Source organism: Lycorma delicatula, chromosome 3 (genome assembly GCF_047948215.1).
Source record: "Lycorma delicatula isolate Av1 chromosome 3, ASM4794821v1, whole genome shotgun sequence".
NCBI lineage: Eukaryota > Metazoa > Arthropoda > Insecta > Hemiptera > Fulgoridae > Lycorma > Lycorma delicatula.
In genome coordinates, this window is record NC_134457.1 from 207,710,632 (window position 1) to 207,723,614 (window position 12,983).

At 29.8% G+C, this 12,983-nt stretch overlaps 1 protein-coding gene across 1 annotated transcript; it reads left to right on the forward strand.

The window, feature by feature from the left end:
• Positions 1-1,720: 1,720 nt before the first annotated feature.
• On the forward strand, positions 1,721-12,560 carry LOC142321297 (aryl hydrocarbon receptor nuclear translocator homolog). Its single transcript, XM_075359294.1, has 4 exons — positions 1,721-1,724; positions 4,726-4,884; positions 10,228-10,378; positions 12,203-12,560. Exons 1-4 carry the CDS (start codon positions 1,721-1,723, stop codon positions 12,558-12,560), a joined length of 672 nt encoding a protein of 223 aa, XP_075215409.1.
• The last annotated feature ends 423 nt before the right edge of the window (positions 12,561-12,983 follow it).

Sequence of the window (12,983 nt, forward strand, 5' to 3'; positions counted from 1 at the left end):
AACTTGTTGATGATGTCTGCTCATTTTATTTATAAAGGAGCATCAAATAAGCATACTAACTGTGCAGTGTGTAGTGAAAGGAAGGTGAACAGTAGTAGAAAAGAAACTGTTTTACTGCAATACTTGCAGTCGAAAACCTGGTGTTTGTTTTAAGAACACAGTTTCACTTTGTTAAAAAATATCGCTAAACAGTTTTTTTTTTATTTTGCAATCTCTTTTTACTAAATAATAATAAATCATTCATATAAGAATAACAGGCCATCAAATTACATTTTTACATACCAAAATTAACGTCCGTTAGGTAAGACATAAAAAATAGGAAAGATTCGGTAGAAATGAATGAACTACTCTTTTACCCTCTCATTAATAATAATATAATAATTAATAATTTGATTGGCTTGGCTTATAACAATTATTAACATTTAATTGCAGCTATAGTTTGCATTATTTTATGGTTTTTTTTTTCAATTCTATTATACTATCTCTTAAACTTTATCTACTAACAATAAAAATATTTTAAGTATGAAAATAAATTTATTAACTTAAAAAGAAACTTCCAAGTGTCATAATATAATAAAATAACTGTTGGGAATTGCAGAAAAATTAAATTTTAGGCAAGACAGAAATATCAGATTTCCTTTACTATAAAAATTGTACCTGGCCTGGATATCAGTGGGAAAAAAACTGACTCTAGGCTAGTTGGTAATTTACTATAAAAGGACTGCAAAGGGTTAACCTTTACTCAGTCTTGAAATGTAATATAAACTTCATACACACCAGTAATTTGTTAAGTGCAGTTTTGTGTTAAGAGATATTTTAAAGAATCCATAAACCATTGAGATACATGTTCACAGAAGCAAAAAAGGTAGAGTTTCTCGCTACTTGTAGTGTCTACTTCATGCATATGAAACCTCTATTTTGTATCTTAGTGTTACTTAGGCTTTGCACAACATAAATAATGACAGAAATAATTGAAAGATTAAACCAATTTGAATCATACATTAATTAAGAACATAGTGATAAATCATTCTGAACAGCACAAACTTAAATTACCTGATTGGATGATGAGAGATCGCTAGTATTAGGTGTTGATGTGACCTGTAGTCGTCCTATAGCTACTAGGCAGCAATGTGATCCATCTTCTTCCACCGCTCTTTCCATTTGTACTCCTAAAAATCGCATAATAAAGGAATTTATAATAAAACTTACATGTCATATTAAAATATCCAGAAATAAAAGTAATAATAAATTTAATGAATGCAAGTTTTGAAATAAAATAGAATAATTTTAAATTTGTAAGAAACACATGATTCAATAAAACATTTTATCTATAACAACTTAATATGTTATTTTAAACTACATTTTTCTGCTAAAATGTAAATTAAATTAAAATTTAATATTAATCATTCTCATAAACAAATTCAGGCTAAATTTTACTTTTTAATTCAATTGGAATATAGGTAGCTCAGTAACATGGTTGATATAAATAAATAAATAAAAAAGTGTTATATAAAAACACTATTTACAAAAGATCTGTAACTGTATCACGAATTAAACTTCCACAATAAGAGAAAAACTTTTTCTAGAACATAAATTAACAAACATAAGCTTGTTGGCAATTATTTATTACATAACTTCTGGGAGGGAACAAATTGGAGGGAAGAAATACAAATTGTAATGGAGTTTGAAAGTTAAAGAGTTGATGCAAAGTAAAGGAACAATGGGTATGAAAGCAACATAGGTAGATAGATAGGTGTATATTGAGTGAATAACTTTAAAAACATTAATAATGGCAGTTAAATAGGTTTAGTAAACTATGGATAATTCTCTTAGTTGATGTTCTTAAACATAATGAAATGAAAATCAGAATAGAAAAAGTAGTAATAATTTTCTATTAGAATTTAAGAAATCCAATATGGAACAGATATGCTCTACTGTGAAAAAAAATTAAATACGAATTTGGTCTCAAAAGTAAGTTATTTAAGTAAGTTTTTTAAAAAAATTTTCAAAATCTAAAAGAAGAGTAATTTTGAAAATTACATACATTTAATAGTTGTTTTTCTACATAATCTCAATACATTTTTGGTATCGTGATAAGTTTTTTTTTAATCCAATGTCAAACCATTCTCCCACCAAACAAGCTAGCCATTTTTCTATTTCTTGTTTTAATTCATTCTCATTTGTGAAACGTCTTCCCCTGAGATGTTTCAAGTATAAGGTGGATGATCCAAAAATAACCCATCGAAACTACTCAAGCAGCACTTGAGTCTCACTAATAGCGTGTGGGCAAGTGTTAGTAGAACAAAAAAACTGTTTATCTCAACTTTCCCTTCTTTCTGTTTTGAATCGCCCTTCTGGGGTTTCTCACCACCTCACAACAGCGAGAAGCTGTGATCGTGGTCCCACAGGGCAGGTAATCGATCAACAACACTTCTTTGGAATCAATTCAAACTTTCACTTTTTTGGCGTTGGATCGTCCTTTTCTTTCCACACCATACTCTGTCTTTTGGATTTGGGCATCCATTGATAGATCCATATCTCGTCACTGGTCACTATTCGGTTGAATAAATAGTCTCCTTCATCCTCAAAAAACTGCAAAAATTGCAATGCAGTGTCACCTGTCTGCTCTTTGTATTGTTCTGAAAGCGAGTATTGAAACCAAATTATACACACTTTTGATAGACGTAGATCCTCAGAAATGATTCTATGAAGTATTGCATGGTTTATTTCAATATTCAGAGGAAGTTGAGAAAGAGTTTCATCTAGCATAAGGCACCGATCAGTGTCCATGACCCTTTGTACCTAATCAACAACATTCGGAGCGCAGAAAGTGGAGGGTCGGCCGCTTTGCTGTTGATTGTGTAACGTTGTCCTGCCTTCAATGAATGATTGATGCCAACGAGAAACCATCGGCCTTAACGTAATGTCTTCATAGTACACACTGCACAACTCTTGATGAATTTCAGTTGTACTTTTATTTTTTGCCATAAAAAAACAAATAACAACACAAAGTTTGCAATCGGTGGTAGGAGCAAGTGGAGACTCCACGGTTGCGGGTGTATGAGTGTCCAAGCAGTAAAGGTAGACAAAAAAAAAACACTGTAAATTACCTCTCTGATTTACTACTTTCTATATTTTTTTATGTATGGTTGTACAGAATAGCTATGCTAGTAATCCAGACAACTTTCCTACGGGCTGTACAAAAGCCCAACTGGGGTGCTAAGGAATTTTTCAGATAGTGCTGAGCCTCCTAATCCAACTAATATATACAAAATTTGTGTTTGGATTAAATTTTTCAATCAATCTTACAGTGGCAAGCACTGTAAATTTGACAGTGCTGATCTGACCGTGCAGATTTAAAAAAAAATAGTTTAACTTACTTTTGAGACATTCCTCATATTTATTGATCTCTACCACTTTCTTGGTGTCAACCCTGTTTTTTCATTACCTTTGATCCCTTCTTCCTTAAGGAAATCTTTGAGATTTTTAAGACACCAACTGAAAATGAATTAATGATGTTCACAAAGTAAGAAAAAATGAATGAGACTGAATATATAAAAAAAAGCTTTTTAGACTTTGTAGATGGAGAAAATGTTATTTTTTTTTGTGATATTCAGTTGCCCATTGAAAATGAAATTGTTTCACATTTTAACCCATAATCAGTAATGATTGTCTTTAAAATTTAAGTTCATTTGTGTGTCATAATGGGTAGTTCTGACAACAAAATCATCATTTTAGTCTGTTAATTGACCAATGGAAAAAATTGCATAAACATATACTGTGTATACTTCATTGAACTTTAGGATGATTCTTGACAGGAAATAATGCTCTACTTAACTTTCTGAGGAAGGCAATAATTGATAAGCGTATAATCTCATTAAGGTATAATGTTGTCAGTTAACATCAATAACATCCTGAAACTCATTATCATTGAACCCACAGGCATTGCTTGATGCTGGTTAAATCGTTCTTAGTACTGGGGCAGCTTAGAAAATGATTACCAATTTAATATTTGTTATGTAAATGTCCTCATAAAAATTGTTCAAATATTGCCCAAAACTGACTGCTGAATGCCAGTAGAATACTACTTTAGTAGACTGCAATTTAATATGAATAGTAAAAGTCTACTGAAAGCACTGCTGATTGATGGAGAGGTAAAGAGTTTGTTGTAATAAACAATAGGTTATGAATTGAAGGCATTACTACATTAGGATAAAACAAAATAATGTTTACGACAATATTGCAATTGCATACATTTTCATATTTTTTAACAACTAGATCTAGTTAGCAGGTTTTTTATGCAAAAAAAGTAAAAAAACTGCCAACCACATTGCTTTTTCTGTATGCATTCGTACAGTTTCAAGAGGAAATTTAAAATGTGCATGTGAACATTAAATTCAGTTTTTTAAATGAATTATTTGAAACATTTTTTATTTTTAAAAAACATTTTTTTTTAATTTTTAGTGTATTGAGAATGACTGGTTTTAGTTTTAACCAACAGAGTAATTTCAATCAAAAAAATATTAACTTCTTCTCTATTAACTTCTCTAAAGTTAGTAAAGTCAATCCTTTTTAAAGGAAAATTACAGAAAAAAAGAAACTACTGCTTTATAAAGATATACCTGTAAATTTGACTAGGATTAGTTTTTCCATTGTTGTATTAGCTGCATACATAATTATTTTATAAAATATTAAATCTTATTAATTCTATTTGTTTATTTTCAGAATTTATTTCACGTCATTCTATAGATGGCAAATTCACATTTGTTGACCAGCGAGTAATGGCACTGCTTGGTTATACACCTCCTGAATTACTTGGCAAGTCCTGTTTTGAGTTCTTCCACCCAGAGGATCAAACCCATATGAAGGAGAGCTTTGAACAGGGTAAATGAGTTTTGATCAATTTTGAATTTTAGCCATTAATAACAACATAGCTTTTATTCAATTACATAGCTAATGAGACTTTTTTTATTAAAACCTTCAGACAACTACTTGATTTACTTGTGTTACAATTATGACTGCTTCATTTTTTTTTTAAATTTGATTTTGAGTATTGTCATTATATATAACTTTGTACAAACAAGTTGTTACATATTTTAGAAAAGAATTTACGGATGGAAATTTAATCGTAATTTTAAGGTAGAAGGAGACTTAGGTGGTTTCAGTAAGTATTAGATATTTGAGTCCATGTCATTGAAATTGAGGTTGTAGCGCCTAATAAAAAATATCAGAATTAATTTATTGTAAATAGAGCATCTGAAATTAATATTTAATGTTTTCTGGATTGTTTTGAAGGGTTTCTATGTAAATGATTAAGGATTTAATTGTATGTATTCATGTTATATTGCGTGGTGATTTTATTATAGATTCTTGATAAAATTAAGGTAAGGTGGGTTTTCTCAGTCGTATTCATTTTTTTCATCATACACAAATTTTCATAATCAATAAAGACTTAAGATTGAGCTAAACTGTGAAACGCCATTAAATTGTAATACAAAAATATGAGATAATTTTAGTTAAATAAGAAGATAAATATACGAGGTCTGTTCAAAAAATAACTGAACTTTATTTTTTTAATCTTTATTATTAATTTTACAGATTATTGGTCCATGTCCCTTTCAAAGTACTCCCTTCCCCTATTCACACACGTTTTCCAGCGGCATTTCTACTTCACGAAGCAGTCATAGATAGTTTAATTTGAAATGGCCTTTAAGGTCTGTGACCTTATGTCATTTAATTATTATTTAATTATTTAATTATCTTTATGTCATCAATAGTCTCAAAACAGTATCCTTTCATCACTTATTTTAATTTCGATAATAAGTAAAAATCTCAACTCAAGGAGCCAGGTCTGGCGAGTAGGGAAGTTAAGGAGGACAGTCATCTGATTTTTGGCATAAAACTGACTAATTGACAAAGATGAGTGTGCAGGCGCATTGTTGTGGTGAAAGAACCACAATGTTGTCTCTCTACAACTCTGGTCTCTTTTTGTGGATTTTTTCTTGTAACTTGTAAAATGCCTTGATAGTATGCATAGTTCACTGTGTTTCACCTTGAGGTAAGAATTCAAAATGCATGATTTTATTAAAATTGAAAAAAAAATAGAGACATCACTTTGACATCGGATTGAGACTTGACATGATTTCTTGGGGCATGGAGATCCTTTGCCAATCCATTGTAATAATTGAACTTTTGTCTTATTGTTATAGCCAAAAACCTAGCTTTCATCTCCCATTATGATCCTTTGCATGAATGTTTCATCCTCGTTGGCTTGTTCAAGATGCCGACAAACATCCACTCGATGTTCTTTCTGCTGTCGGTCATCAAACTAGGAACAAACTTTAATGCAACTTGATGCATGTTCAATTTTTCAGTCAAATTTCACGGCATTTCTCAATTGAGATACTAACCTCTTCTGCAAGTTCTCTGACAGTCAATCGGTGATTTGCATGCACCAGATCGTTGATTTTCTGAACATGGGTGTCATCAGTTGAAGCGTAAGGCTTTCCTAGTTGAAGGTCATCTTCAATTGACTGACAACCACTTTTAAGTCATGAAAACCATTCGTAACATTGTATACAATCCAGAGCATCTTCTCCACAAGCTTGTTTCAAAAGTTGAATCATTTCTATGAAAATTTTCCCGTTTCATGCAAAATTTTACATTGTATTGCTGCTCCCAAAAATTGAATATTACAAAAATCACTACTAACATGTTACACTCAAATAACAATAACATGAAAACTAAACAAGATATCAACAATCTAAGAACATGTGGTTACAGAGGAGGTTGTGTGGAACACAGTGCTGCCAACTGCATGTCACTAAATATCTCCTTTTGCATGTAATTAAAAATGTTTGGGTTTTTTTTAACAGACGGCAGTTGCCAGATATATAGATCTTATTCACAAAAAAATGTTTGTAATCTCAATCTTTGTTAGAGGTCTCTGATTGGTTTTTCTTTTTGTTGATTATGAAAGATTTTATATAAATGTAATAAATACAGTAAAACTTAAGGTATTTTTCTGATAATGAATTAAAATAGCATTATTAATGGGGAATGTTGTAAGAAAAAAACATAAAAATCAAATGTTTCTTGGCTTTATAAAAAGGAGAATCAAATCTTATCTTATTTCCTTATGTCTAGGTAGCAGGATATGAAAACCAAGTGGGTTCAAATTTTTCACACTTACTGTATGTTATTTTCTTACCCTGCAGTTTCTGTGACTTTTGTTAACTAACCAATTACAAAGTATTAAAATACTTACAAATTAAATATAAATATATATGTTGTTATTTTAATAAATAGTTCAGAAAATTGCATTGTAGCAATAAAATGTTATTGTTGATTGGCTGTGACAGGATCTCTACAAAAGTCATTAAATTGCTCACTTGCTTTTTCCTTCTTTAATTTAATGATAGATTCTTGATTGAAATTTGACGTTTTTTAAGAAATTTGTGTCAGCCAGTAAAAAATCTTTGAGATAATCGCTTAAGAAAACTTGTTAGATGATTTAGGAGATAATAAAATATTCTTTTCTAATCAGTTTAGTTTTTATAATGGTTCTTTCTACTTCATTTAAGTTCGTAGTTAAAGGGAAATATATAACTTCAGTACTTATGGAAATAACAAAAGCTTAACTGTATAAATCACTAATATTAAAGAAAATTGAAAGGTCTGGCAGTGAGGTATTTTGTAGAAAGAGTAATAAACATTCAAACATAGTATATGGTTTTTAATAATAAATATATGAAAAATCTTGTTTACAATTTGAATCCACCTGTTACATTTTGTGATGCTTTGCAGTTTTGGGCATCATTTTTTTACATTTATAACTAATTGATTTCTCCTTCACCGTTTGTAAAATTAAGGTGATTAGGTTTGCTGATGAGACTGCTTTCTACAAAGTGGTTATTTATGGCTGGATATTAAGTCTTTTAGCGGCTTAATAAACAAACTTAGAAGCTTTTAATTAACACCCTTATAATAAATAAATATTAAATTTGTTAACTTTTGTGTAAACTCCATTGCTTTTAATGTAATAAGCTATTTTATTTTATAATTTAAATCATTTTATATTTTAACTTGTAATTGTGATTTTTTTTAGCATTTAAGTACCCTTAAATATTTATATGTAAAAGCGTTCCAAAATGGTATCAACAGTTTAAAGACTGGTTGTTTGTGCAAAGGTAAAAGCACTGGACACCCTAGTGTTTTGGATGAAACAGTGGAGAGAATCAGGGAGAGTTTCGTTTGTAGCCCAAACAAGTCAGCTCGAAGCACTAGTAGTGAACTTGATATTTCGCATTCAACTGTCTGGAAGATTTTGCAAATTCATTTACAACCACATAAAGTTAAACCACATGATTTGCAAAATCATACCACATAAAGTTATTACAAAAGTTACAACCACATGACCTTAACAAACAATACAAATTTTGTAAAGATGCAGGAAGCTATGGAGGATGACGATTTTGCTAACCGTCTGGTGTTTAGTGATGAGGCGTCATTTCACTTGAATGGAAAGTTGAATCGCCATATCAGGATGTGGGGTATTAAACAACCTAATTCTGTAGAATGTGAACATAATTCCACAAAACTTAATGTTTTTGGCGCACTGTCTAAAACAAAACAAGGCTGTTTTTCTTCTCTGAGAATACTGTGACGGGTATCTAATACCTCGTATTATTTAATAACTTTATATTCCAACAAGGTAGAGCTCCACCTCACTGGCATGCTGAAGTACAAAGCTTCCTGAATAAAGAACTCCCGCGCCACTGGATCCGGTGATGTGCAGATGATGACTTAGCATTCTTAAAATGGTCTCCTAGATCTCCTAATCTCATGGGTTTTTTTTTGGCATATGTTAAAGACTGTATTTACATGCTAGCACACTCAGTAACTTTGGTTGAGCTACAGGAACGCATTACAGCAGAATTTATCACCATCAATAGGGATATGTTAATGTGCATGTGGGCTGAACTGGAGTACAACATAGATGTGTGTCGTGTGACAAATGGAGGCCATATTGAAAATTTATGAAGGTATGATTGAAACTTGGTCAGTGTCTGTTTGTTTTCACGTATCATTCATGATTTTATGTGTACTACTTTTCTAAATATAGATTTTTAAAAGCCAATGAATCATTTTTAATTATCCTGTATAATAAACTATTTTACAGTATTTAAGGGCGTAAAGAAATTAAACTTTTTGGAAGAGTATTGAAGGATTCTTTTTAATTGAAAAATATATATTTTAGATGATTTTTTCTCTCTTTGGATCATACCTAAGTTACTGTTTAGACGACAGATTTTTTAAAGTTCTATTTAGCATTTCTTATTTATTAGGAAAACTGTAATTAACTTGATATCAATAGATCCTCAGTTTATTTTAAAAATTGAACTCCAGTAATTTTTTTAATTTTATGTTTAATTAATAGATAACAGTGATTGTGTAACAGTTAAGTTTAAAAAAAGTTAAAATTGGTCCTACTAACTTGATACACATTATATATACCTAAATTTTTGAATTTTATATTTAAAGAATGTAACGTTACTTTATGTTTGAAGAATTGTATTTTTGTTTTTACATAACATTAATATTTTGCTATCATAGAATAATTTCATTGAAATTTGCAAATGGAAACTTACTTAGGGAGAGTAAATTCTTCAGTTTGTTTAATGGCTTGTTTGTTTCTATCTGTTGTAAAAAACAATCTTTTTTTTTAATGTTAGTATTGAACAAAAATGTGTTGGGCAATGTATTAATATTTCCATCACAAAATCAAATAAAGTTAAGATTACAAATATAGTAAATGGTTACCAGTGATGTTATGGCCTAATGAATAATGAGTCAGTCATTTATGTATATTTCAGATCCCTTATTATTTAATGAATAAGTTTATCTACTGAGTTCTGATTGAGACTGTAAGTTGCATCTCCTGATGTTTCTACAATACCTGGAATGTTTCAGGCACTAGTATCCTGTAAAATTGAAGTGTATGAAGCAAGAATGAAATACAAACTACTGAAGATGTATTTTAAGAATTCCTTCCCATGTGAAACAACACTGGGTATAGTTGCCACCCGCATTGTTGGGGGTTATTATTGGCCATAGCAGTCAATTTAAGGTGATAACACATTATTAATGTTATGTATATATCTTTTTTTTCTGTCAATTATATTACCTTGTTCTTGTTCTAATATTTTTATTGAACATCTTTTTCAGTATTAAAACTAAAAGGCCAAGTCATGTCAGTGATGTATCGATTCCGTGCTAAAAGTCGAGAATGGGTTTGGTTACGAACATCAGCCTTTGCCTTCCTCAATCCTTATACTGATGAAGTAGAATATATTGTCTGCACTAATACAACTGCAAAGTCAGTATTTTTTTTTATTTCATTAAAAATTGAATTAATATTAATATTTTATTTTTAGCTTCAAAATTTAAATAAAAAGTTTTATTATTAAAATGAAAATGGTTTGAAAATATTTTATTTATTATTAACAAAGTGTTAAAGTGAGCTTGTAGCATTTAGTGTTATTTTGAATATCTTTTACTTCCTTGTATGAAGTAAACAAAGTATTATGATGGTAAAAATTTCAGTTTCCAGATTTCAGCTGAAATATCCATTTTGATCATCCTTGAATCCATTTTGACTAGTTTCGATGTGACGTCTGTATGTATGTATGCATATATCTTGCATAACTCAAAAACAATTAGCCGTAGGATGTTGAAATTTTGGCTTTAGGACTGTTGTAACATCTAGTTGTGCACCTCCCCTTTTGATTGCAATTGACTGAACCAAAAGTGTTCAAAAAAGCCCAAAATTCCAAAAGGTTTGGATTTTGGGCTTTTTCTTAACTTAACAGTAATAAGCCCTTATTGAAAGCTTTTCAACGATATATCATAAGTGGTAATTATTTCCATTTATTCCAGTTACAGCCAAATAAAATTTTAATTAATGAAATATTTGGATCTTAAGGGAAGTCACATCAGCTTGAATCGGACTTCATCTCCTTTTTTTTATTAACTTTTTTTTTTAATTTTTATATATTGATTTACTAATAATTATTAGCCTCTCGTTGTAAAAAAAATTTTACGACGAATAATAATTCAGTAACAAAAGAGAAAAAATATGAAAAAAATTGAGGTTTTTAATGAGATAAAGTTTTATGTACTTTTCATTTAAAAAAAAAAAATGTGTAAATGTAATTTCATAGACGTACAAGGAAGTCATGTGTTGTCCATATAAATTGTTTTTTTTTTTTCAGGTAAAAAGTAATATTGTAATTTTCATATTGAAAAATCTGTTGATTTATATCATTTAACAGTTTATTACACACAGATTACCTTTACTTTCAAATTTAATTTGAATGATTTTTTCCCTGAACATTAAAAAAGTATATTGCAAACATTTTTAAACTGCAAAAACAGGATTAAAGAAAACTTAGCGATCTGAACATGGTTTTTTTAAGACTTTATATAAAATAGATTTTATATAAAAAAACATTAGAAACTTAGGATTTATAACCACGTGTGTGTGATATTTTTCTAAAGATTTTGCAGTTTTGTTTATTATGTGTAAATTGTGAAGCTGTTGAATAGGATAACTTTAAAAATGTGAAGTATTGTTGCACCATTAAATTTTAATCCAGTTAGATAATAAATTTGAAAATACAAATCCTCAAACATTGTTATCACTCAACAAACTCTCTGAGCAGAGCCAAGGAACCTTCAATTTTTTGGATTCATTATAAAGTATTTTCTGGTTACCTTTTTCCTCTTACCTAATCCATTTCAGCTGCTAAAGGTGATTGTTTAACAGTTGGAAATGTACATTTATGTCTTGAGTTGAATGGTTTTTGAGTTAACTTTTAGTTATTTTACTGTATTGTAAATTTATTTTAAATTAAAGAAAAATCAAAATTGCTGCATACCATTATTTTAATTTTAATAGTGGATGCACATTTTTCATTCAAAAATATTTTATTCTTTTATGTTATTTATGATTCATATGAGAGGAAATTATAATTAATTAAAATATGCAGCAATATTTGTAAGAAAATTTATTTACTTACATTAGCAGTATAGTCACTATATTTAAAATTTTACTTATGATTTTGATAAGTAGGCCACGTAATTTTTATTTATTTGTATTTGAATAATGAAGTATATATAAAGAAATAATGTATTGTTTCAGGTCATTGCACTCACCAGGTCCTGGAGGCCCTACAGAAAGCGGGGGTGATACCGGTACACCAGCTGGTGATGGGGTATCATATCAACCTGGCATAGATTATAGTCTCCCTCAACGGCGAGATGTATATTCTCATATGCCTCAACATATACATAGCGGTAATGCACAACGTCCTGCCAGCACACAGAATGTGTACAGTGGGTACGAGCCGAACACATCTCCAATCAGCTACAACTCACCAACACAGGCCGGTATTCCCCGCATCTCTAAAACTACCACTTCCCCCACACCTGCACAGACCGCATGGACTTTAAGACAGGTTACTGCTTTAGCACCACTTTTGATTTTTTTTTCATCTTAATATTATCATTTATATTGTGGTGGTATATTATGTAAATAATTGTTTGTGTTGAGCTGCGTCACAAATCTACAAAGTTGCTAATAAAATATGCACTGAGCACTAATTCACAATCATTGTTTATTGTTACTATTGTAATTGTATTTTATGATATTTAGCTATATTAGGGAAATTTTCCTTGACAATTTGATAGCTAAAATTTAGTTAAATTCATCATTTAAAAAAGAATTGTGTAAATAATTAAAAATGCAGAACTTTTAAGTGGCACTATATGTTGCATTTAGTATTTTTTACTTTCTTAAGTATTTTTAACACATTCAATGTAGAATGATAAATTGTTTGTTTATTTTATGTAAATTATGTTAATTTTTTTATAAATTAATGAAAGTTAGGAAGATTTTTGAAATTAACTTCAGTTTTTTTTTT